The sequence below is a fragment of the Raphanus sativus genome, chromosome 5, assembly GCF_000801105.2.
Source record: "Raphanus sativus cultivar WK10039 chromosome 5, ASM80110v3, whole genome shotgun sequence".
NCBI lineage: Eukaryota > Viridiplantae > Streptophyta > Magnoliopsida > Brassicales > Brassicaceae > Raphanus > Raphanus sativus.
This window is the reverse complement of record NC_079515.1, coordinates 10225427-10252631: the sequence shown is the minus strand read 5'-3', so window position 1 is coordinate 10252631 and position 27205 is coordinate 10225427. Positions and strand designations below refer to the sequence as shown.

The 27205-nt window shown below is 30.6% G+C and overlaps 2 protein-coding genes and 2 long non-coding RNA genes across 4 annotated transcripts; 3 read left to right on the top strand and 1 right to left on the bottom strand.

The window, feature by feature from the left end:
- Positions 1–2178: 2178 nt before the first annotated feature.
- On the top strand, positions 2179–5954 carry LOC108856472 (NADPH-dependent diflavin oxidoreductase 1). Its single transcript, XM_018630282.2, has 12 exons — positions 2179–2466; positions 2689–2766; positions 2850–2954; positions 3179–3270; positions 3467–3651; positions 3867–3946; positions 4148–4222; positions 4321–4431; positions 4519–4650; positions 4742–4861; positions 4946–5162; positions 5241–5954. The coding sequence occupies exons 1-12, from the start codon at positions 2326–2328 to the stop codon at positions 5768–5770; spliced, it is 1866 nt and encodes a 621-aa protein (XP_018485784.2). The 5' UTR covers positions 2179–2325; the 3' UTR covers positions 5771–5954.
- A 330-nt stretch (positions 5955–6284) lies between these two features.
- Positions 6285–7879, top strand: LOC108860102 (uncharacterized). Its single transcript, XR_001950588.2, has 4 exons — positions 6285–6899; positions 6995–7063; positions 7153–7218; positions 7321–7879. It is a non-coding gene; the product is annotated as an uncharacterized LOC108860102 (long non-coding RNA).
- Positions 7880–15853: 7974 nt separating this feature from the next.
- LOC108859823 (uncharacterized) lies at positions 15854–16164 on the bottom strand. The gene is given in 2 exon segments (XM_018633734.2): positions 15854–16031; positions 16034–16164. Coding segments are annotated over 2 exon segments (174 nt in total). The 5' UTR covers positions 16121–16164; the 3' UTR covers positions 15854–15944.
- Positions 16165–20683: 4519 nt separating this feature from the next.
- LOC108857069 (uncharacterized) lies at positions 20684–22215 on the top strand. Its single transcript, XR_001950295.2, has 2 exons — positions 20684–21487; positions 21581–22215. It is a non-coding gene; the product is annotated as an uncharacterized LOC108857069 (long non-coding RNA).
- Positions 22216–27205: the final 4990 nt, after the last annotated feature.

Here is a 27205-nt window from a genome sequence, read left to right as displayed (position 1 = left end):
AATTGATATTCAGCAAAGACTCATTTAGCGTGGGACGCATGTTGAGAGGAACAATAATCCTATCACCGTGGTAGCAATGAGAGTTGGCAAAGATGTAGCTGAGATCCTTTGTTGGCGACACTGACTAGAGAGTCTAATGACAGGTGAAGTGGGATGTGTAGAGTTCTTATGGATGAGCTGGAGAAGCAAATGTCTATAATGAGAGTCGTAGATTGGTCTTACCGGATTTGGCATAAGATGTGGCAACTTGGACTGAACAGTTGGATTCTCAGTTATGGAAGAGCTTTTGAAACATGGATTGTTTGATTTTCTTGGTTCTGTAATATGTCAAAAGTTTCTGAAGGGAAGAGAAGAGTCATGAGAGTCAAGCCCAACGGAATAAGAGGTGGAACAAATCCTGATAACTCTCTACGATGTATAGATTGATTCTATGTGGTGATATATAGTGTAGAGCTAACAACTCTTGACGTGGAATAACAAAACATATGACTCGTATATCTTTGAACGCTAATAAAATGTAAGTTATTGTCAAAAATGAAAAGCAAATCTTAGCTAAATCAAACCCCTTGTTCCCACCCATCATCTTTTCAACTTTTATAAACTACATGATAATGGTTTCAGTCAACAACTTGAAACAAACGAAGCATATATTACAGCTTTATGGTTCTTTCTTTATATACATTCAAAGCGTATTATTCTTCAAAGAGCACAGTCAAAATCCTTGTTTATGGGGGAGCTAATGAGTTTATTCACACGTCTGAAAGCAACATCATCTCTTCACGAGTGGCGAGCGCATGTCCATGCTTGGAACGGTGGGTGGCATTACATTATTTTCTTCTACACCAGAATTTTTAACTCAGTCCTTAGAGCTGTCCTAGCTTGAGCATGCACGTGATGTGTTTTGAACCTTGGTGAATATTGTTTTCAAACAACTTAGACAAGATTGTTTCCTTAGAATTGGGTGCTTCGAAAATATTTGAAGACATTGAGTGACAAAGATAGTGGAACAACCATAACAATTGTTTTGGGTCTTTGTGTTTGTACACTTTTTGCTGACAGAATCAAAAGCAGCTTTGCACTTGTCACCATGCAGTAGCGAAAACGACCATTTCATGCCTAATATATTGTGATATGTTCAATTCATATTTGACTTATATGGTTGTGCTAAATTATACCTGAACTTTAAAAAAATTCAAGTAACATACCCAATGTTTGTTTTTGGCCTAATCATATCCCAGTCGCCACATCGGTTACTACATCATCTAATTTTGCTGACATGGGTACTACACTAACTAATTTTGCTGACGAAGATGCCAAGTTTACATTAAAAAAGTTGTTTTATATGAATACAACCATGACTATTCTAGAGTAACACGACTGAAATATTAGCATTTGATTTGAATCATTACAACACATATATAACTACTATAAGGACGATATTGTGATATGATCCGAATATTTATAAATATCCATTATATAAGATTAAAATTTAGTTATTTAGCTTTTTAAATTTTACTAAATAATAAAAAATTAGAAAATTTTATGTTTTCCAAAATATATTTTTATGAAACGACTATTTTTTTTTAAATGTACATGTGACATCCTCGTCAGTAAAATTAGTTGACATAGTATCCATATCAGAAAAATTAGATGATATGGCAGATGATGTGGTGATCGAGTATGATTTGACAAAAAAACAAATATTAGATATGTTATTTGAAATTTTTGAAAATCTAAATTATTTTAACATGACTATATAAGTCAGGTATAATTTAAACATATCTAATATTTGACAAAGCATCTGTTGGACAAGTGTCTTGCGCTGTGAATCCATTTCAGTTTTCTTCACCAATGCTTGATACAATCTTAAGAAGCGGCTTCTTGAAGCCTAATTAAGAGTTGCTGATAATCTCCTGTGAGCGTTTTCAGATTCAGACTCTATACTATATATCAGTAACCGGTTGCAATGGTTCATGAGATAAAGCCTGAAGATTCCCATAATAGATGGAAGGAATCATCTGACCAAAAAAAAAAGAGGGAAGGAATCAATCCAACTCGATCAAGCAGTTACTGTAATTAATAGGAATAGAAAATTCCACTTACTAACCCCCGGTCCGATAAAACCGGTTTGGGTCAGGTTTGAATCCTCTTAAAACTGAATGAAGCTGGTATGATGGGTGTCGGGTCGAGACCCAAGAGTTTATGTAGTAGTAACCCTAATCAATCCCCTTATTTGATCTTCCACTTCCCGATTACTTTGCGAAATCTCAGCCCCAAAAACCTTTCTTTCGATCCGGTTATTGAAGATATTCTCTTGTGGCGGCGATGGGAGAAAAGCAGAGGAAGCTGCTCGTCTTGTATGCTTCTCAGACCGGAAACGCTCTCGATGCGGCAGAGCGTATTGGCCGTGAAGCTGAACGCCGTGGTTGCCCTGCCTCTATCCTCTCCACCGACCAATTCCACCCGGTATTGTTGATTTTAATAGCTTCTTACTGTGTTTTGCCGTCGTTTATTGATTGCTTAATATGAAGGGAACCGTTACAATTCCTCTGTTAGATCACCTAGAACCCATGATTGTTGTTCATACTAGTAATCAATCACCTCTTCGAGTAAACATATAAAAGCTTTTTTTCTTCATAACTAAAATTCTTATTGAAAGTTGCCTTTTTTTTTTTTAATTTGGTGCAGAGTTCCTTACCTCATGAGGAGGCTATTGTTTTTGTTGTATCCACTACAGGGCAAGGAGACTCTCCTGATTCTTTTAAGGTTCGTTCCTTGTGAATTTTCACTACCAGTTTTAGTTTATTGTCTACCTTATTGTTTGTACCTTCTTTTTTTAATCACTGAAGGAGTTTTGGAGGTTCCTTCTTCAAAGAAACTTGGGAAACTCTTGGTTGCAACGACTTCGCTTTGCAGTGTTTGGACTAGGTGATTCAGGTTACCAGAAGTACAACGTAAGTGCTTCTGCCACTATATAAATCGTTTCACATTCTTCTTCTCAACCTTACATTTTATTTCTGCTTCTGTTTTCATGTAATCATCAATATGAAAGAAAAAGTTAGGCAAGAAGTATATTAGCAAACTAAAAATCCCCACAACCAGAAACGTTGAGATTTGTCTGAATTATTCTTCTCTGCCACAAATTATTCATGACATTATTTTCTTCTGATGGCTTTAGTTTGTAGCAAAGAAGCTAGACAAAAGATTACTAGATCTTGGGGCCACAACCATCATTGAGAAAGGCCTGGGAGATGATCAACACCCATCAGGGTATGGAACGGTATATTATTATTGAGTAAATTAAAGATTCTGTCAGATTTAATCCTACCTTTATTCTTTGATAGCAAATGAACCATTTGGTAGTGGAAGCTATAATATCCACGTTCTTGCTGTTGCTTGTTTATTACTATAAATGTCATTTGAATACTAAATTTTCAGTTTTTTTTGTGTTCTCTTTATTTTTCAGGTACGAAGCAACTCTTGATCCGTGGATGATGTCTTTGTGGGGTGCATTATATCAGATCAATCCCAAATACTTTCCTAAAGGTCCAGATGTGGTGATTCCTCAAGATGAATTAATTGATCAGCCCAAATATAGGATTTTATATCATAAGCAGGAAACACTGGAGCCTGCATTGATGGTAGAATCAGGTACACCAAGTTCTATTCCCATCATGTTCTTGAGAAGCGAATTCGTAGTGTGGATACTTTGCTTCATTCGTGTTAGCTTACGACTATGTTATGCTCTACTTCACACGGGACTTTATGTCTAGTTATAAATGGTTATTGCTAGAAATGTCAATGAAGAAAAATTAGTTCGATTATTCTGTTTCTATTGCATAATATGCCTCTTTATGTATTTACAGACATCATAGAAAGAGTCCGTGAAATGTCACCCGGAAAATTATCCAAGGACAAAAGTAAACCAGACTGCTTTCTCAAGATGGTATGCACATCCATTATATTTTTTTTGTTTATGTTATATATGCTATGCAACCTCGTTGGTTATGCTATTTCAATGCTCTGTCACCTTGCATATGTTCCTACCTGGTCAACATGTTCTCTTTATATATCTGATTTTCTGGTTAGCCTAGATGATATGAATTTTATTCCCTTACCTTTGGTTTTAAAAATTTCCATCATGCAGACTAAAAATGAAGTCCTGACGAAAGCTGGAAGTACAAAGGATGTCCGCCACTTCGAGTTCCAATTTGTTTCTTCTGTAAGTAACTTTACTATCACTTAGTTTAAGTCGTCGTTCAGGCAATTTTCTCCTCTTTGTTTGAAGTTTTATCATCCTCTTTGGTTTTCTCATTAAAGAGTATCAAATATGAAGTTGGCGATGTTGTTGAGCTTCTTCCAAGCCAAGATTCTTCAGCAATAGATGCGTTTATAGAACGCTGTGATTTGGACCCGGAATCGTTTATCACAGTAAGTAGCTCCACTCTGTTGACATAATGATCTCAGATGGTCTAACTGAGATTTCAAAGTAAATTTTGAGAATTCATTTACTTTCAGGTTCATCCAAGAGAGACAGAGAGTAATGGTTCATTTGGAGAAGTAATTACACATGTCCCTATTAAGCTTAAGACTTTTGTTGAATTAACAATGGACGTTACATCCGCTTCACCTCGACGATACTTCTTTGAGGTTAAGAGCTCTTTAATGTCTTTTTCATTGAGTTTTATGTGTCAAACTAGTATTTGATGGAAGCCCTTAAAAATGTATCATCTCTGTTCAGGTGATGAGCTTCTATGCAACAGCTGAACATGAGAAGGAAAGACTGCAATACTTTGCCACACCCGAGGGACGGGATGACCTCTACAATTACAATCAGAAGGAAAGAAGAAGCGTCCTTGAGGTAACCAAACAAGGACCATGATTTGTTTTGAACACACATCGACTCATTTAACCAAATAGATCGTATTGCTAATGCCTGTGACAGGTGCTAGAGGATTTTCCTTCGGTGCAGATGCCTTTTGAGTGGCTTGTACAGTTAGTACCATCGCTAAAACCAAGAGCTTTTTCGATATCTTCATCTCCTTTGGCCCACCCTGCTCAAGTACATTTGACCGTAAGCGTGGTATCATGGATCACCCCTTATAAGAGACCTCGAAAGGGTCTATGCTCCACTTGGCTCGCAAGCCTCACACCTGAACAAGGTTAGAACTTTGCTTCTTCATTGACTCGGTTCTTTGTTTCTATGTATTATCTTACAATTTGTGTTCCGTTGTGTTTAGGGATAAACATACCGGTTTGGTTTCACAAGGGCTCTCTTCCTGCTCCACCACAGTCTGTTCCGCTCATCTTAGTGGGACCTGGAACCGGATGTGCCCCGTTCCGTGGGTTCATAGCTGAGAGAGCCGTGCAAGCTGAGACTAGTCCGACCGCACCAGTCATGTTCTTCTTTGGTTGCAGAAACGAAGACACAGATTTTTTATACCGAGACTTCTGGGAGTCTCATGCAAGAGAAGGAGGCATGCTCTCTGTAGTAAAAGGCGGCGGGTTTTACACTGCATTCTCTAGAGACCAACCGAAGAAGGTTTACGTGCAACACAAGATCCGAGAGATGAGGAAAGAAGTTTGGGATTTGCTATGTGATGGAGCCGCCGTTTACGTGGCGGGCTCGTCCACGAAAATGCCTTGTGATGTGATGTCGGCTTTGGAGGAGATTGTGATGGAGGAGACCGGAGGATCAAAGGAAATGGCTTCACGGTGGCTCAAGGCTTTGGAGAAAACTGGGAGATACAATGTTGAAGCTTGGTCTTAAACCCAACTTCCTCCCATATCATGTAATGTTTGATTATAAGAATCATTGGATTATTATTTAAATTGATTTTTTATTCACATTGAAAGGTTCAAAGTAAAATGATTTGTTGAATTGTATGCATTTAGGACTTATGTAATATGTATAATTTGATTTTAATTTTTAATATAATGAGGGGTTTTTAATTTTTTTTCATTTTAACTAGAGTTTGTTTGAATAAATCATTCACTGAATAATACAAGATTTCAATGTTTATTTTTAACTAGGGTTATCAACTTATGTTTTAGATACTGAGCCTCTGCAAAATGTGAATATGATCACATTCATGCATATATGTGGATACCAAATAGTTTTACTTCACGTGACTATACTGTACAGTATATGTTTTAGCAGACTTTCTATTGTGGAAAAACAAGAAATAGAAACAGCGAGTAAATTTAAAACATAGTTGATATGAGAATTGAGAAAATTCGCCAATCTATATATTATATATATAATAGGAAACCAATTTTTGTTGCCCGATGACGTCATTATTTTTTTATAAGAAAATAAAATCTAAATCTAACGGTTGAGATAGTTCTGAGATTATAATCTAAAGGATATACTTTTGTCTAGGATAATGGGTATGACGTCATGCTTTAGCAATCGACGCATTCATCGTATCTTTTCAAAGGCGTCTCCTGCATAAATTATTTCCCTTTAAGAGTTGTATTCTTTCACAAGCAGCGTTTCAGTGGTTCTCTTAAGAGTTGTATCTTATCATATAAGGTTATATATCAAAGAGATTGTATAGGTTTTCATAACTGTTTTAAGTTTTCTCTGATTCTCCCTTCTGCCTCTTATTTCTCTTAGATTCCGCTGCAAATAATTTTCCCTCTTGCCCATTCTCCTTTTCCTAAGAGTTTCAGACTCCATTAAAGTATTATTATTTCTCTGCAATTTTCCAATTATTAAATTTGGAAACTGAGGGGTTAACAAGCTTTTCAATATCTGTTCGGAGGATGGGAAGGCAGCTTTCACGGCAGTCACTGTTTCTCTCCTTTTCCGTTCGGCGTGGACGGAGCCGAAGTCTATACCTTCAACGTTTATGCACCTTACTCTCGATGTGAGTGATCGGGTTATGGCTGAGAAGGTGAGATTCACGAATTGATTATAATGTTAAATGTTTTTGATGCTTATATACATAATTGCTAGGAGGTTTATTGGTGGTGCTTTGGTGCTTGTTAGGTCTCGTACTTGTTCAGAAGCCCAGAGGTTTCAGATATAGTCGTCTTCAAGGCTCCTCCGGTTTTTGTAGTAGGTCTCTAAACACCATTTCTTGGTCTTTTCAAGTGTTATAAAACCTATTTGATAGTGTTTGATATTTCTCATTTGAAAAACTGCAGGGACATGGTTACAGTTGTATGTTTTCATCAAAAGGATAGTTGCAAACGGAGGTGACTGGGTTGAAAGTAAGCCCTTATATCATAATCAATTGTTAGTTAATCCCATTTATCCAGCCTCCTCAATACAGGCCTTTACCCTGTCTAACCTATCGATCTTGTATCATGTAGGTATGTGATGGAAAGCTCTTGGTGAATGACACGTTCAAGTAGAGGATTTTGTCTTCATTTGGTATCTTACTGTAAACTTAACTATTGATGTTTAACTTTCATTATGTATCTTCATTGTTTCGTATTTGTTTTCCTAATTCTGTTTCATTAGTACTTCTTTCGTGACGTCTTGCCAGAAGTACCGATATGAGAATCATGAATAACGTAATATCTTCTCCCTCTGTAAAACTATGACTACTAAAATTATGAAGAAACCAACGAAGTGTACATTACTATGTTCATGATGTTACTTATATATCAGCGATGCTTGAAACTTGTCATGAAAGGTGAATTTCAATTAGGATGCAGGGAGGGCAAGCGGAGTGAGCATTCTGGCCAAAAGGAAGAATAAAGTTTCCATTAATATATACACTGTTTTCTCTGGTTTCCAGGCTAAAAATTATAAAGTTTTCATTTTTTTGGTTGTATTACTTTTAAGAATTAAGGCTATTTGTGGTTAAATTGTATGAATTGGTACTTATATGGATAACTTTTAGTAATAATAAAGAAAATTTGCTCTGTTTTTGTTTTATAAATTATTCATTGGACTAAATCAATAAAAACAATGACATGTGGAATTGTAATACTTGACTAAATTGTACATGTGCTTATTTATTGAAAGATATATTTCCAATAGGTATCACTGTTTCAGGTTGTCTTCCCTGCATTGAGAATATTTGTACCATGAAGACAAATTCCATATAAACACTGCTATTTAATATTTTTTAGGGCAAAAAAGCCAAAAACAAAACTTGATGTTAAATGCCCTGACGTTTATATATATTTTATTTTTTATCTCCAATCACAACACCAAAATTTCATACCAAAATAATTTTATATGTTATTATTTTAATAACTTTAGTACTTTAATTATTTGTAATGACTAATTATAATTATATTTAAATTATATTTTATTTGTTAAGATATTATAATTTTATGTTTCCAATGTTATCCAGATGTTATATAAATATATTTGATATAACTAATTTATTCATTTATTTTTGTTTTGTTCTAACCAATTTCTATATATTTTTTAGTTAAAAATTAAAATATATTAATAGTAGTAATTTAATTTAATTATTAAATAAAATACAGTAAAATACAGTAAAATAATTTCATTAATATTTGATGAATAATGTAATACAGATTCAATATAAAATATTTCACAAAACACCAAATTTTGTGGAATGTTGTAAATCTTAAATCTCATTAGAGATAAAATTATAATTAAATAAACGACTGGAAAATTTAGTTTTTCATTATAATTTTGATAAAAATATTTTTATAATCACTTCATCAAAGGACAAAGACATTTGAACATTTATATCTTTCTACTCTATATTTCAGTTTGTATACATTCAAATTGGAACTATTAAAAATTATTAATTTCATAATACATTCAAATTGGAACTATTAAAAATTATTAATTTCAAATCTATTATAGATTTATAGGAAATTATATTTATTAAATAGTTAAATAAAAATAAATATTATTCAAAAGTGCAAGATTTAATTATTTAAACAATTAAAGTAAATCATTGCGGAAGGAAGTTAATGAATCAGTCTATCCTACGAATGTATTAGTAACCATCATATAAATGCCGTCTTTACTAATTTTTTTTTCTTAACAACACGTTTGTTGTAACTTATGTTTCATATAACATGTTACATTAATTTGAAATCAATAAAATTAAGATGTTAAAAAAGTAAATCATTGTAATTGCTTATATGAACATTTTCAATTGTTTAAATGTACCAATGAAATTATTTTGATGGTTAACAATTGAAATATATGGTGATCAACTTTTTTAACCCAAGTAAACACTGCAAACTTTAAAACTTAACTACTATCTTTTATATACAAAGAAATGCACATATTAGATGTTTAAACAAAAAAATAAAAAAATTCAATACTCTAAAATCATAAAGATATAAAATATTGGATAAATCATATAATTTATTTAGAGAAATATATATATATATATATATATATATATATATATATATATATTAGATATTTTACAAGCATTGAAATAATAATTTTCTAAAGAAATGTATTTAGACAGGATTCATTCATTATCTAAATTGATGCTTGATAAAAAAATAATGATTATTCATCACACTGATATGTTCATCTTAATTTATCTTAGCGGGTTATACAAAATTTAAGTATTAATTAATTATGTAAAATGTCCCAAACTTATGAAGATATTTGTATGGTTGATGTTATGTGAAGTTTATAGATACATGGTGATGTAATTTATATTGGAAACATCTTACTAAAGACATAGAATCCAGCAAAATACAATCTTTTCTCAAATTTTAGTCACCAAATTTATAACAAACTTATCGTTAATTCACAAACACTGCATTAAAAACATTATATTTTGGTTTCACTTAGGGATTAATAATTTTTCATTCTTTAATCTATTAGTTTTAGCATAAATTTCAGAAATAGTTTATATACTAGAACTTTTTATTTTGTTCAAATACTTTTATATATAGTTTATTTTAAAAAAGGTAAAATTTAAATTTTGATATCGTTTTAATTCTTTAATCTATTAGTTTTAGCATAAATTTCAGAAATAGTTTACATACTAGAACTTTTTATTTGTTCAAATGCTTTTTATATAGTTTATTTTTAAAAAGGTAAAATTTAAATTTTGATATCGTTTTTCTCCGCGGATCGCGGGGGTTCCCAATCCTAGTAAGAGATAACAGGACAAAGGCCCGTGACCAGGAGAGTTGCTTGTTTTGTTTTTTTTTTATTTTGCTTAGTTGTTTCTGTTTCTTTTTTTTTTTCTTTTTGAAATAGTAGTTTCTGTTTCACCTTTTCAATTAATATCTTACTATGTTCATGCTTAGAATATTTTTATAAATGTGCGATTTTATTTTAAAATTTATGAGATTGAATTTTTAATATAAATCTTATGTTATATATGAAATAAAAAATGTAATACGATTAACACAATAAAGATGAAGGTAGTTTCATGGTTTTTTTGTTAAACTTAATATATCACTGCTTGTATATACAGCCTAAATCATATTAATTCATAATTTTATCGTAAGTAAAACCGTTGCAATCTGTATACCATATCTATCTCCCCCTATCTCTCGATCTTCTCCTCTTTACTCGTTTATTCAAGACTTCAAGCTCATATAGCAAAGGGTTTGTATAAATAACTGATGCAAAACCGGGATTCCAAAATCTCATTCCCGCATAAAGTTTCTCCTTTGTAGAAGATGTTTGCCTCTGATGCTATTGGTGATCAACCTACTGTTCTCCATGCCACCTTCGACAATCTCCCGTTGGGCGGTCTTCTCAAGTTGTTGTTGACCGCCTGTTTTGCTTCTGGGATTCATGTAACATCATGAAGAATGGTGAATTCATGAGCATCACCCTCCTTCTATAGATGAAAAGGTAACAATATACTTAACGTATACGATTCATTGAATAGCTGTTTCATTTTCAAAAACACTATTGGTTTTACATGTTAACTCTTCTGTCGATGCAGAACTCCGTCATCCCTAATACGTGCCATCCAAGGCTCAGACCTCAACAACGCCGCCACAACTCCTCGTGGTCTGTTTTCTCATTAACATGTAAGGCTGATATTGACTCTTCCAATGTTTTCATGCTTATTTAATCTCCAACTACAGTTCGGTCGTGGTTGTATTTGTGGGTCTGCCGCTGCCGCAACCTTTCTGGGGCATTTGCGCTCAGGCGATATAACCCACTCTGTGATGGTGGTCATCTCGGTGAATCCCGAAATATTTGTAGGTATGCTCATCTGTCTTTCACATGAAACTATATTTATGCAAAACATTTTCCTCCAGATATATAATTGGATAACTTTAATAACATCTTGGTACTTAACATCATCTAACACACTCTCCGCCTTCTGCAGTACCTATATCTAAATCCCATCGCCCTCACATTTTATTTATACACCAAACAGACCTGCCATCAAATTCTTCACCACCAGGTTTGTCACATCACAGAAAACCAGATAACCATCTATTTCCCCTCACTTTCTTACACATGCTTACATGATAAACTCTGTCTTTAACCTCAATGTATGTCCCTCTTGCTTGCAGAACACATTTAATATGTGCTCTATTACTGTCTTTTGAAATATATGTTCTACCCGCAGCTTGAGACTTGCAACATCAGAGGCTTTTCCACGGTTGATATAATAGGTGGGATGCAAAAGAAAGAACATGTCTCATTTGGAGACATTCAAGCGTACCTCTCCAAGTCACACGACCAGGTTAGTCTAACTCTGTAATCCTATTTTGTGAGAACTAAATGACTTCATCATATCGCAGCTATATTAACTTAATTCTCCGTAAAGATCCAGGAAGTTGATTTCCAGATACTGTGCTAGAACCAAGAACCAACCACATCTCCAACATCATCTACAGAGAAGTGTTCTATGGTCTCCCACAAACAACCGGTATGTACACAGCCTCAGCTATTATACCAACCTTGCATAACACGTTTTATACTTCGCTCACCAACATATACGCTGAATTTATAAAACCATTACCTGGCAAACAAAAACATTTACCTTTCTCTTTTTTTTTAAAAAAATATATATATTTACCTTACTCTAGATAAAAATAAAACCACACCGCAACATCTTCACAAAATTTATTACCTATTTAATTTATCTGCCTCACACACTCACTGCAAATTCAGTGATAATCAGACAATTTGGCACAAGGACAAAACAAAGAAGAAGAAACAACATAAATTTTTCACTTACACCTTCCCTACTATAAGGCCTTATTTTTCACTTACGATTTGTATTCAACCGAAAAGATGATGTGGGGGATAAATATTTGATGTAGTGTATCACTTTTATATGCTGATGATAAGCTCTAATTTGGATAATATAGTGTATGAAGATACTTAGTATCAAGGAGATGGAATTTGGAACAAAGTGTTCTCAACTATTGAAGATAGTGTTTATACTGATATAATGGTTAGCCTTCACTACTCATATGGAAAAATTTTAACTATATAAAAAATTTATTTCCAAGTTTTGCAATTCATCTTATTTCAAAGGCAAAAAAAATCAATGGGTTAAACCTATACATAGTGATAGTGCTCAGATTCAGTCATTTAATATGGTTTATGTTGATTTCTTTCCACTAAATTTGTTTCGGATTTGAATGCTAAACCACGCAAATATTTTGTATATGTATTTGTGAACGATTAAAGAAACTACAAATTAAATATATTTTGAAATATACTGATCTATTTGTAAGTCAACAAAAAAAAACCTATTATTTGTTTCAACCTCGAAATCTAGTTGGATATGTATATGTCAAATCAAATCACTGTTTTATGATTACCAAGAATATGATGTTCTATATAGGATGAAAAGAAATTCTCGAGCTCACCTCTTCGGATGAACATGTAGATTTACCAATCAATATAATTTAGTTATTTTAGATTCAGTATTTTTTAAAAAAGAAAACAAAATAATAAGAATTTATCAAATTATATTATATGTTTAAAATAAATCAAAAATAGTATTAGTTATAAAAAAAATAATATTGTTAACGCCGTCATAAAAATATTAAACCTAAACCCTAAATCATAAATTCTAAGTTCTAAACCGTTGGATAAACCCTAAATATGTAGATAAATCCTAAACCCTAAATCATGAACATTAAAAACTAAATTTTAATAACTCTAAATCCTAAATCACTAACTCTAAATCCTAAATCACTAACTCTAAATCTTTGAATAAATCCTTAACCTCTAGAAATTAAGATTTATCTAAGGGTTCAGGGTTTACTCAAAGTTTAAGGTTTAGTGTTTAGGATTTAGGATTAAAGTTTAGGGTTAAATTAAAAACACATAAAATAGTAATAGTTTAAAAATTAATATTTTAACTCCATCACAAAATATTAAACCCTAAATCACAAACACTAAACCATAAATCTTTGGGTAAATCTGAACCCTTGGATAAATCATAAATTCTAGGGTTTAGAATTTAGGATTTATCCAAGGGCTTAGAGTTTAGGGTTAAGGATTTAAGGTTTAATGTTATTAAAATTTAGTTTTTAATGTTTAGCGTTTAGAATTTAGGGTTTAGTTTTTTGTTGACGGTTTTAACAGTATTAATTTTTTTCTTGGTAATTACTATTATTTTTATTTATTTTAAAGACATGATATAATTTTAGAAATTTTTATTATTTTGTTTCTTTTTGAAAAAAAAAACTAAAATAACTAAATCATATTGGTTGGTGAACCTATAGGTTCACTTTATGAGGTGAACCCAAGAATTTGTCGGATGGAATAGTAACATAGGTAATGTTTCAAACTATCTCATTTATATAGTGCATTCACAACATAATTAAGAAAGTTCTTTCCTGATATTTTGAAAATTAATTTTAGTAAAATAAGAGAAAGAATTTATTTTTTTGTTCATATAAATTGTTAAATTTTAAATCTGATTTTAATTTTTTTTTCATTACACTATTTGATTTATTTTTTTTTATCAAAACACTATTTGATTTATATACTAACAACTACTTAAGTAAACACTAACAGGCCCCATAAACCTCAATTTTTGAACATGAAAGCGCTAATAATGCTATGCCGATCAAACACTATAAGATATGAAAATATCAACACATATAAATCGCCGATCATTATTATATCAACTTTATCAAACTGTGTGATATACGATGTTCCATTCATCACATTATAGACAACATGAAAAAATAAAAGTTCTAAAATAAAACAAAGGACAAAATTCCGTATACACAATTACACAAAGCATCAACAATGTATCCAGTCCGCAGTTGCGCAGAGCTATAGCCCTAGTTGTCTTAATAAATGACCATTGTTCCCGGTCTAAAAAGCAAATGACCAACCAACAATATCATAGTAATAAATAAATAAAATTTAGTACTTAATAGTTCTAAACTTTTGCAGATTTTTTTTGTTTATTGTGTATACGTGGAATTTGTAATTGTATATATTATATTTCATTGTAATTTTAAAGCTTATTTAGTATATTTTATATTTTATTGACTCATGTTATCTCATTTTCATTTTGAAGATTGAGGAAGATTTTGTCTACATCCAGCAAAATATCGATGCGCTCTTCTTGAATCGACTGTACTTTTCATACTCTTTTAAAAAAGCTGTATGAATCTCAACTATTATCCCTATAAAAATTAATAGTGAAAGAGTTTTTAGAAGATAAAACCATAGTTAGGATGTTCCACCGGCCACTGACGACCAAACTTTATTCTCTTTTGGCGATTATCTTCATGTTCCTCAGTTCCTGCTATACTAAATTTTTGTGTCGGCAACGCCCCTCAATGTACTGTTCTAACTTTGGATCGACCTATATTTTTTTCCTGTTACTCTATCATATCTTAGTTTAAAGATGTGCCGGTTGTGTCTCCATATATGATTGGTGTGGGTAATGGGTAGATTCATTTCAAGGAACATTTCTTTTACTTGCCGACGCTTTGTTTCGTGTTTCACATTTTCCACAACATTTTGGTCTTATGTTCAACTATATAATTTTTTCTGTAGAATCGTTATGTTCTTAATCTCTAGTCATAACACTCTTCATCGCTCTTAGAAACATGTAATCTCAGTAAATTTAACGCATCCTGCCAAAGCATGCTCGTGTTTGGTGCAATCAAGAAAATTAATCCTATGAAAGTCTTTTTGAATCAATTTGCCAAAAAATATCCCTAGCTAGCCATAATTTTTTTTTTTTGAATAATCTAGCCATAAATTAGTCACTTCTAATTTCTTATATTGTCACAAAGTTACATATATTTAGGAAAGGATTTCTTCGCGTCTGATAAATCATTAAGTTGTATCTCTCAAAGTACATCTAACCCATGCTAGGCTTCCGCTAGAATTTTAAGAAATTCTTGAATTATAGACAATCTAGCCAGTGGAATGAATGTTTTGATGTAATCCACACCTTCGACATTTAATGTGGTGGCATTTATTCCAGAAGAGTGGTTTGGCTTCATTTGGTTATCAACCAAACAAAAAAAGTTATAATATCTAAATGATTTTTGCATCTCCTCGATTTTTTTTTCTTTAAAGAATGCTAGTTCAACTTTCAACTTATATGCATAAACGAAAAATAAAACACAAAATAAATCAACCGCAAATTTCCAGTGTCCAACTAATTAACGTCAACCGACACACGCCAACAATCTCCACGACAATTCAACTTCTATTCACTCTCCTTTCCCCATCAACCTTTAACTTTTCATGAATCATGTCTACCAATTATAAAAACATATGGTACATTTTGCTTGCTTTTTTGTCACGCAGCCATATCATATATAGCACATTTTCATATACACAATCATTCTCATATCTAAATTATTTCTCCTAATAATGCAATCTATATACTAATAACTTAAGTATGCATATACTGATATACGACCTCAAGGGAATCGTACATACATATATAGAGTTGGGAGAGGAATAATATGTATAAAACCTTATGGGAAATAGAATATCTGTGTATATATATTGTTATGTACAAGTGAGAGAAACATATATATACATACGAATGATGTTGCTAATTAACAAGTTTCTCCTCTGGTTCGTTCTTGAGCATGAACATTCCATATATGAACTTTCTGAACCAAAATGAGAGCTATGCACCAATAATGGAATGAAGGTTTTGTTGTTTGGGTTGCAAATTGTGTGGGTGAGACTCCACGAGTATAGACCACAAAACATGAACATCTTCATATGGGCATGACTTCACGTCCTCGTATAATATGTATATTCCTCTTCCTGCACATTATCCATCTTTCTACTTTTAACACAATGCCGCACACACACATATACATATAGGTTCATGATGCAAACAAAAATCATTTTCATAGTTTCCTTCGGACAGTATACATGATCTATGAAACGGTGAAAAAAAAAAGGAAGAAGTGTGTCTGATCTACTGGATCATTAATTATATAGACACACATATCTACGTGTGAATACATACATAATGCCGGAATATATATATATATAATGGGTAGAGAGAAAGAGAGACCATACTCTTCTTTTGAGCAGAATTGACGCGAAACCATAGTTTCTTCAAGGGAGAGAAGAAGGAATTGAGCCACCCCATTTCTCATACAGTGCCTGAGGAGGCTCTTGTTAATTATGAATATTATTGGTTCTTTATATATATAGTTCTATTGATATATGCATAACATATATATGGACCCAAACCAAGAACAAACCAATCACAGTGCTCCACCGTGGATAGTGGAGAATGAAGGCAGCCACATCAACGTGTTTTATATGTTTTTTCTCTTAAGTATGGCCCAAGCCACCATCTCCATCTATCTTTTCTTTCTTTCTTTCTTTCTTTCTTTCTTTTTATTTCATCATACAAATTTATTGTTAAATAAATTTCACAATACTTTTAACCGTGACACATGGTACCAGCTTGATTAAATGTAGTAGTTTATTAGATTTCTGTTTATCAGTTTTGATGAAGTATAAGGTAATATCAAGGAAGAATGATGAACCTGTAACTTAATGTTTTATTGTGATGGGGTCTCTTTGGTATTAGGTGTTTGTCAAACATCTTTCTCTTTATATATCTTTAAGATCAATTGTGCCTCAAGAACAATCCCATTTCACCTATCATGTTTTCTCTTCACACTTCTTCTTTCTAGATGTATTTTAAAATACATGAATTTGCACCTTAAATTTTCTCATTGAACTAGGCTTTGTTAATTATATCTACGCATGCATGTTTAATATTGTAATGTATTAGCTAAATATAAATGAGAAATATCCTAGACTAGCATTAAAAAGGTTTTTTGTCACAAATATAGACTCAAAGGATAATCAAAATGTTTCATTAAATAGTTAAATATACACTTATACTCTTTAGATTAACTAATATATACTTTAGGGTTTAGAGTTAAGGGGTGGAGATTTGAGATTGAGGTTTAAAATTTTATAAAACAAAAAATTAAAATTAAAAATTAAAAATTTGAAAATGAAAATAAAATTTTTAAAAATAGTTTCAAAAGTATTTTCGAATTTCAAAAAAAAATTTGAAAAAAAAAATTTTGAATCTGAAAACATATAATCTGAAACTAAAAAAAAAATATTTGTTATTTTTTATTTATTTGTATTTATATATCTAGGATATAAGATTATTTTTACCTATTAAATGAAATATTTCAGTCTTCTTTTTTTCTATGGTCTTCTTTTGTGACAAAAACTTGAAAAAAAAATCTATTTAGAAAAATTACCCAAATATAATTCTGTTTTCTCAAGAGATTTTGAGTATCATATTTTTCTAATTGATATACCATGTGTTTGTCTATATGTAATACATTTTTACTTTGTTTAAGTAAATAAACAAGTTATATCCTTTATAAAAAAGTAAATAAACAAGTTTGCTACAAAAAAACGTAAATAAACAAGAGTTGGCCGACCAGAAAAGCCTGGGTAAGCTTCTCCAAATTTTATGTCATTAATATATGATGCGATTCATGCCAATTAGTTCGAGAAGAAAAAATATTTTCTATGAATATTTAGGTTATCCATCTCATATTCTAAGTTTAAAATTTTCTTAGAGAAATGTAATTTTAATCAGACGTAGATTATCTTAGTGTACGTGTTCTAAGAAAGTAAAGAGAAACAATTTAAATTTGATGTAAAAAAAATTTGATGGGTAGTTGCATGTATTTGAATGTAATTAATTGAGATGAACAATTTTGTGAAGGTGTATTTATTAGCAAATTATTTATTTTTATTCATGAACGTCTATTATTTCTGGGTTATAACTTGAACCCCCTCTTTTTCTAAACCCATCTCGCTGCGATTGGAAACACGAATACCATTTGGAAAAAATAAGTCTAAGTTCCGTTTTGGTATTGCTTTTTGGTTGCTTTTTATGATGGTGATATGTCATTTGCTTAGTCACCAGTATTTTGAACATATCAATATACTTTCGGTACAGAAAACCATATAACCATTATCAAATTCTTTAATAAATAGTACTCCATTTTCTTTTTATTTATAATAAATTTTAATATAATGGTCAGTGAAGAAATGATATGTAGACTGCATAATTGCGTGAGCCAATCTCAGTAAGTACACTACATAATTGTAGATTCCTGTTCAAGATACACAACATCTGAAGATAGTTATATTTTACTAAGGAAATATTGAAATGAAAATGAAGAAAGGGTAAATATGAAAATGGAAGCAAATGACATACGTGGAGATATAGCTGTGGTTATGGACTTTGACAAAAAAAAAAGGTTGTGGTTATGGTAGGGTGCCGTAGAAGTCGTCAATCTGCTTTTTCTTTCCTTCGTTCAAAATCAATCTCACCGATATCACCATTTCTATTCACATATACGTACACGTATATGATAATTCTTTGTATATTCTAAAAATACACTTTTTCCATAAGAGCACCCCATTGATAAGTTATGGGCTTGGAGCTCTCAAAAAAAAAAAAAAATATATATATATATATGTACACACATACTAATATTGATATTTAATTATGGAATTTTTAATTTAAAAGAAAACGTAATCTAAAATATCTTTAAGATGCCACAATTAAATATTAATATATAAGTATATATATATAAAGGTATACTAGACCATGACCCGCCCGACCGGGCGGGTGTTTACTTAATTTTTTAATTTTTGATTTGCACTAAATGATGTATTTGTTAATAGTTACTTGTGATACATTCAGAGGCGTGTTTACTATAGGATTAGGGGTTCAGTTGACACATGTTTAATTATGAAATAATTGGTTTTCATAAGAAGCCAAAAAGAATCAGCAGCTAAAATGGTATTAGTGTATGTATTGACACACCTAAATCTGGGTTCACATCTCTAAATTATACTTTTGTTATCATATTTTTAAAATTTTATATATCATGACACATGTAAAAAAATTGATGGGTCCGCCATTGGATACATTGAGTTCTTTTTGAATTTAAAAAAAAACAATCAAATCTGTGAAAAATATTTTTTATTATAAAGAAAGCTTAAAGTGAACAATGATAGATTTATATATGAAATATATAAATCAATTTAGTTAATTTAAGATACATTAAAATAATTGACTTTGAATCATATATAAATCAATTTAATCGGCTCATTGTTATTACATTTTTTGTTAGGGCCATAGTGTTTTAGATCAAATTAAGTTGGTCTAGTGGCTCATGACTCCCCTCTCTTATTCTAACCGACAATTTTGTTTTGTAACCGTTCGGTGTTTAGAAAAAAATTGTGAAGAATGAAAAAAATAAATATCTCGACTTTCGGTGTTCTCCCATGGCGATGACGATTTCAAAACTCATTAATCGAGGGTCTAATGTTTGATATTTGTGAATCTGGTGTTTTTTCTTTACGAATCAAGGTATGGAGTAATTAAATCTCTTTTGAAATAATTGGTTTATTTTTTATTCTGTTTCAAAGTATATTGTTTGCATGTCTAGTTACACCTAGTTAATTAATAAATGTCCATAACATTTATAAAGCAAATCAATTGTTTCTTAAAAATAATGTAGTTAGCAAGAATATAGGCAATTGCCTCATTCTTAACTATTTACTTAATCTTATATTTAATATTGAGTACTCTACAAGTTCAGTTAAACAGATTTTACTGGGAAGAAAACATAGATAATTTATTCATACAATAATTTTTTAGATTTATTGAGACCTAACTCTATGTGAGGTGAATAAACATTGGTTTAGATGAAAAGGGCAATTCAATTTTATCTTGAAATTATTTTAATAGAGAATGGAAGTTAAATTTTATTTTACGACAATAAATAATTTCGAAATTAATCCTAGATTTTTTTTTTGATAACAAATAAATAATTTCGAAATTTATTTAATACAAGAGAAGTTAAATTTTGTTTTAGGACAACATATTAACTAAACTGAAAAAGACAAACATTAAAATAGAGACTATCTATAAATAAAGAAAGTGATAAAGACACATTTAATAAACTGGTTAAGACAAGCATTTTTTTAGGAATGTTATTAATAGGGTCAGTGGCATGTAAATGTAATTAACATTGAAAACTCAGGAGCATTTCATAAGTGTACTTCACTTTTAATAATATAGATGTGCGTGCGCGTGTTTTGAGAACCCAAAACATAGAACTCATCGATCTGGGTGTTCCAACAGTTCTAACATATTTTCTTTCTTCTTTTGATTTAGTAATACTTAGGGGGGTGTATTGAAACTATGATTTTAAAAAGTTTTAGAGTTATTTTAAAATCCCCTGTTATTCAACTAAAGATTTTAAAAAATATTTTCAAATCACCTGTTATTAAACATAAAATTTGTCTAAAATCATTAGAAACACTCACAAATCTCCTGTTATTCAATTAACTATTTACAAAACTTATATCAAATCCACTGTTATTGAAAGGTAAACATTATTTTGATAAAAAAGCTATGAATGGGATTTGGGGATACTTTGAGTTCATTTTTAGTTAAAAATGTCGCTGTGAAACTCCTACTTCTACATGTGTTATTTGGAGAGACTTCTAAATAAAAATAAACACGACATCTATCCAAAGACGAACAAGAAAATATTTACAAAAGACAACTGATGGCAGGCTTATTGTCTCTCTGCAACTTCATTGGCAGATACAAAACTTTAATTTCAATCCAAACCCAGATAACCTCTGATCACTTCATCCATGGAGATCATCTCAAACCCCATAAAGCTTCTCCATTTTATCAATTATTGCTACTCTGTTCATCTTCTTCTTCCTCTGCTTTTCTCCCGCCATGGCTACTGATGAAGATGACATAAGATGCCTACGAGGAATCCAGACCTGATTCCTCTCTCACCGACCCTCAGAGAGTTCTCAAATTATGAAATTTCGTCGGCGCGTCTTGTTGGAACAATCAAGAGAACATAGTCATCAATCTCGTGCTTTAAGACATGGGTTTATCTGGTCGGATCCCAGAGTCTTTTCAATATTATGGTAGCTTACAAAAGCTTGATCGATCTAGCAATCAATAGTCTGGTAACATTCCTCCAAAGCTATGTACTTGGTAACCGTTCTTGATGTCCCTTGATCTGTTTAATAATGAATTGGACGGTGAGATTTCTCCTAGTTTAGCTGAGTGTAGGTTCATGAACTCTTTGGTACGATCTGAGAATCAATTTTTTTTTCTTTTTTTTGATATTGCAGCTGGTGTGTTTGGAGTTTGATGGTATATACGAGAAAGAGAGTAGTTAAAAACGAAGGAGTTAATATCTTAGCGCAGAGACTTAGCCATATGGTAGCGCAAGTCTCTTTGTTTAAGAAGCCTTTGGTTAAGGTTAAGCTTGGGGACTTGATGGCTGCAACTAATGGTTTCAGCTCCGAGAACATTATCATTACAACTAAAACAGGAACAACGTATAAGCTGATTTTTCTTGATGGCTCAGCACTTGCAGTGAAGCACTTGAGTGAGTGTAAGCTTGGGGAGAAGGAGTTTCGGTATGAGATGAATCAGTTGTGGGAGCTGTGTAACCGTAACTTGTTCAGAAGTTCTTCTTCTCAGTAGTAGCACCTCCACCAGACCTCATGAACACTAGACATATCCTCCCTCTTCCTCTTAGCAACCTTAAGAGCCCTCTTTCTTTACCAACTTTGAGAAGCCTCAATGGTTTTCTCTCATAAGGAGCAAATTCAGTTAGTTCCATTATCAATGATCTGATGAACCACATTGTCTTCCTCGTTTTCCCTTTGCGAGAGTTACGATACGGAGCAAACTCGTGTCTTGTAAACGATGTGTCATTTGTTCAAAAAATAATGAAACAACATAGATTAATAATATCAAATGATCTAGAGTACTCTGAAATGTTTTTTTTTTGCTAATAAGTACTCTGAAATTTAAGAGAAAATCTCACCCAAAATCTTTTTTTCTCTTTTTAAATCATCCATATAAATGAGATTTAGTCCAAATCTCTTCAAACTCCAATATTTTTCCAAATCCACTTAAACTTTTAAAATCCATGATTCAATACACCCCCCTTAAAGAACATTGGAGTATATTTTATTTTAAAATAAAAATCTATATTATAAAGATGGATTTTCTCTAATATAGATAAATAATAAAATTTCTCTATTTCAAAGAAAAATATAAAAGAAACTTTTTTTTTTATATTTAGTGATGGAAATAGCAATTCTCTATATTTTTCTTTATAAATATAAGTACTATATATATAGATACATACATTGGATAAAATGCACATTTATGATAAAATCTCTCAATTTTAGGAAAAAATATAGAGGTAAAAATAGAGGTGGGTTGCAGATCAAAGGGTTATTTTATATCCAAAAGTAAATTTTATTTTACTATATTTATTTAATAATATTCAAAATATTTTATATCCAAAAATAAAATTTTATTTTAAATAAATTTTACATTATTATTTAAATAATAATATTTTGTAATTAATTTATTTTATTTACTAATTTCAAAAATTGTGTTTATATCGAGAAATAAATTTTTATTTTATTTTATTTAATAATAATATTCAAAATTATTTTATATCCAAAAATAAATTTTTTATTTTAAATAAATCTTACATTATTTTTTAAATAATAATATTTCACATTTGAAATTTAATTTAATTTATGTTATTAATTAAGATTCATTATTTTTAATAACAAATATATTAGTATATATATTATAATTTAATATATATTATTTTAAATAAATATATTATATACTAATTTTTATAAAAAAAAGAATTGTATACTGCTACTGCTTTACCAATCATCTTATTAAAACTTTTAATAAGAACATATAATTTCTGCGTCATATTGTTTCTACAAGATGATATTTCTTTTTTATCAGTTGTACTAACCGAGGCCTTAGTAGTAGGTCATATTCATGTATGTCCTTAGATTTTATAATATTTCATTTTTATTAAAAATAACATTAAATATTATAATATTTTTTTTCTAATAGAATCACGAAGATTCATTCTTATCTAAACTGTTTTTCTTATTTTTAAAAAAATCTACTTATTTTTAAACAAGAAAAAGAAAACTCGTAACGGGAAGCTGGAGCTATGAGACTGGCGTTCTGCTTTTAACCAATAGGAATCATCCTTTGGTAATTTTATTGAGAAAAAGACAAAAAATAGTACAAAACCAAGTTTTTATCACAAAATAAGTTTTGTTAAAGGGTAAATATGCATTTATAATATTTGGGTTAATTAATCTAAGACTTAGAGTTTAGAGTTAAGAGGTGGGGTTTTAGGAATGTGTTCAAATTTTTAAAACTAAAAAATAAATATTAAAATTTTCAAAAAAAAAAAGTGCTATTTTAGTCATTTTATTTTTGAGTGCTATTTTTGTGTCAAAAACTTAAAAAGTGCTATTTAGAGATTTGCCCAATTTTATTTCCAACATTAGTATATTTAATTAATAAGATGATATAATCAAAAACTCTATAAATTAACATTCTATAAACTAATAAAAACAATAAAATAATAATTCTGTTCAGCGCCAAATTAAAATACTATAAAATATAACATAATTTAATAAAGATAATAAAAATTTGAAAATTGTTAGGTACGTACATGATCACAAAATTTATAATTATTATATATAAAATTTGTATAATTTATATAAAAATTCATTATACGGTTGTTTTCATATGAAATTCATCTTCTTTCTCTTGCATTTCAATATTTTGGTGCTTTTATAGGGTTACAAATAAAATGAATTTATATTCTAGCAAATGAACCTTTGATACTTAATTTTTTTCATCAAATAATCTAAATAAAAAAGACAAATCCAAATCTATATAATTTAATTAGTATACAATATCAGGAAATCAATTTTTAATTGATAGAATTTTTTATACGATGACAAAATAAAATAGTTTAAATAGAATGACATGTTAAAATATATTTATTATTTACAAAATAATTTTTAACATTACCAAGCTGGTAAAAAAAATAATTACTACAAACAAAATTTTATTAATTTATTCAAAATAATTAAGCATTGTACGATTGTTTTTCAAATGAAATTCATCTGTAACTTTTTCGCATTTCAATATTTTGGTGTTTTTTATAGAATTACAAATAAAATGCATTCATATTCTAGGATGTGTAATTTTTATACTTTTTATCAAATAATCTAAATAAAAGAGAAAACTCCAAATTTATAAAATTTGATTAGTATATAATATCAGGAAATCATTTTTGTAAATATTACGTATATTTAAATTATTTTTATTTAAATTAATAACTCTATAAATAATAAACTCTTGTATTCTCAAAAATTATCAACTGATAGAATATTTATTTTACATACAATAAAAAAAAATAGTTCAAACATGAAAGACATGTCAAAATATCTTTATTAATTTTAAAATAATTTATTAACATAAAGAACCAACATATGGTTTCATATGACCTTCAAAAGTTTGGCAAGAGCTTGAGGACATATTAGGTATTCAGAATATAGGAAGAAAGACCCAATTTTTTGGTTTTGTTTAGGAGCGTCTAAACAACAGAATAATTGTTGGAAAATTATTTTGTTTGAAGGGAGGGAAAGAGATGGTGATTAAATTGGTGGTTATTGCTTAACAAAACTTGTCATGTCTTGGTATCCAGTTTTGCTATCCAGTTCTAAAGGCAGTTACCTCGAAACTGACGAATGCAGTGGCACAATTTTGGTAGAGTTCAGGGAAAGTATAACTGTATAAGACGTATGCATTAGAAAATGGGACAAACTCTGCATCGGTAAAGATCTTTCCTGAAATTATGGGTTCAAAGATCTTTCGGATTTAAATACAGCTATGCTAGGAAAACAATTTTGGCGCTTGATCGAAAAACCTAACATTTTATTTTTTCGAGTTTTCAAATGACAGTATTTCAGGAGTACTTCACCCCTAGAACCTATCTGTTCATATTCTCTGTCCTACGGGTGGCGTAGTATTGTATATGTTAGATTGTTAGCAAATAACTAATCAAAAGGGTGGAATCCTGATCATCTATATCGGTATGTACTACCAACCACTCGCTTGCGACCAGCAAACAATAGCCAACAAAATCTCTACCTAATCTCGGTCTGGATTGTCTCATCAATTCAACATCATGCACATGGAATTCTCAAGTAATTCGGTCATTGGTGGAACCGAAGGATGCGAAGATTGCAGAAAGTATACCATTATGTAGGCAACGACTGGTTGATCAAGATGGATGGCCTTTTACAAGGAATGGAAAATATACGGTAAAATCATGTTATAAGGTGGAAGGGGTATACCTCCCAGACAGAGAAAAATCGCTTATGGACACACGGTCACCCCTTTAAAATATATATTGGAGTTGGTCCACGTATATGGAAGATCATCAATTTGCATGAATTATCTATATTGGAGGAGGTCTCCGTATATGGAAGATCATCAATTTGCATGGATTTTATGGTACATATGGAAAGGACGAATAATAAAATTTTCAGTAATATTGATGTTGATCCTAGAGATACTCTGAAATTGGTAGAGACTGAATCTTTACTTTAGGCGGAGGCTCATGCCTTAGTCACAAGTGGAACCACCCGCGAGAGACCAAAGATTTTGTGTTACCTTCAATTACGGGTCGCTGGTGTGGGTCATAGAAAGCTCAAGAGATATTTTCCGGATAGGGTTGGTATAGTACCATACATGGTTTTGAGGGACTAATGGGAGCAAAGAATACGAGAGCAAGCCTTTCGCCATTACACTCGGAGATGCAAGCCCTCATATGGGCAATGTAAAGTATGAGGAACTTACGTCAATACCATGTTACTTTTGCGACGGATTGTATGCTCCTGAGGAATGGTCAGTCTCTGTGAACTATTTGCACGACATCAAGATCCTTCAAAGAAGTTTTAATCACTACAGATCAATCATATTCCATGAATGCTGAATACAAAGGTGGATAATCTGGCCCAAAGTGTCAGGAAACAAACATCTTTCGTTGTTCATATGAATGTAGAGTGACAGATTGGTTTGCAAAGTCTTCATAAAGTATGTTTTAAGTTGATGACAAAAAAAAAACTTCCCAAGGTTTTGTAACCGACAAAACATAGATTTGGAAACGTTTTGATGGCTTTAATTTATAATACATTTTGATTAAAAATCGATTAAGAAAATAGAGATATCAATCGAACTGGTTTGGCCTAGTTTAAAACCTGTAATTCCATAAATATTTAAGTACTAAGTTGAGATCCACGTTTTGTGTGGATGTGATGGGAATAAAAATTATATAATCCAAGTAGGACGGTTTAACCCGGATTCGGTCCATTTTCAGTTTGGTTTTTTTTTTATAAAAACTAGATATCACAGTAAAACTATATCTAATTTGGTTTTATTCGGAATATATAATGTCAGTTTTAGTTTATTCGAGTTTATAAGAAAAAAATAAATTATATTTCTTTTATAAAATTTTGTATGAATAAAGAAATAAATTTATTAAACAGTACTCAAATTTAAATACAGTATAACATCTTTAAATTAATAATCTATAAATTAATAATCTATAAATTAATATCTCTATAAATTAATATAATTTCATAATCCCAAAATAAGTTCTTGGTTCAATTAGTATTTCAATAAATTAATAATCTCTATAAATTAATAAAAATTATAGTTATAGTGTAGTCCCAACATTATTAATTTATAGAGGTTTCACTGTATAATGTTTTATATTTTATTTAACTATTAAAATAGTAATTATAATATTATAATTTAATTAGATAAAAATAAAATAGTAATGATATCATAATATTATTAATAACTAAATTTTAGCACGAATGCATTTCAATGAA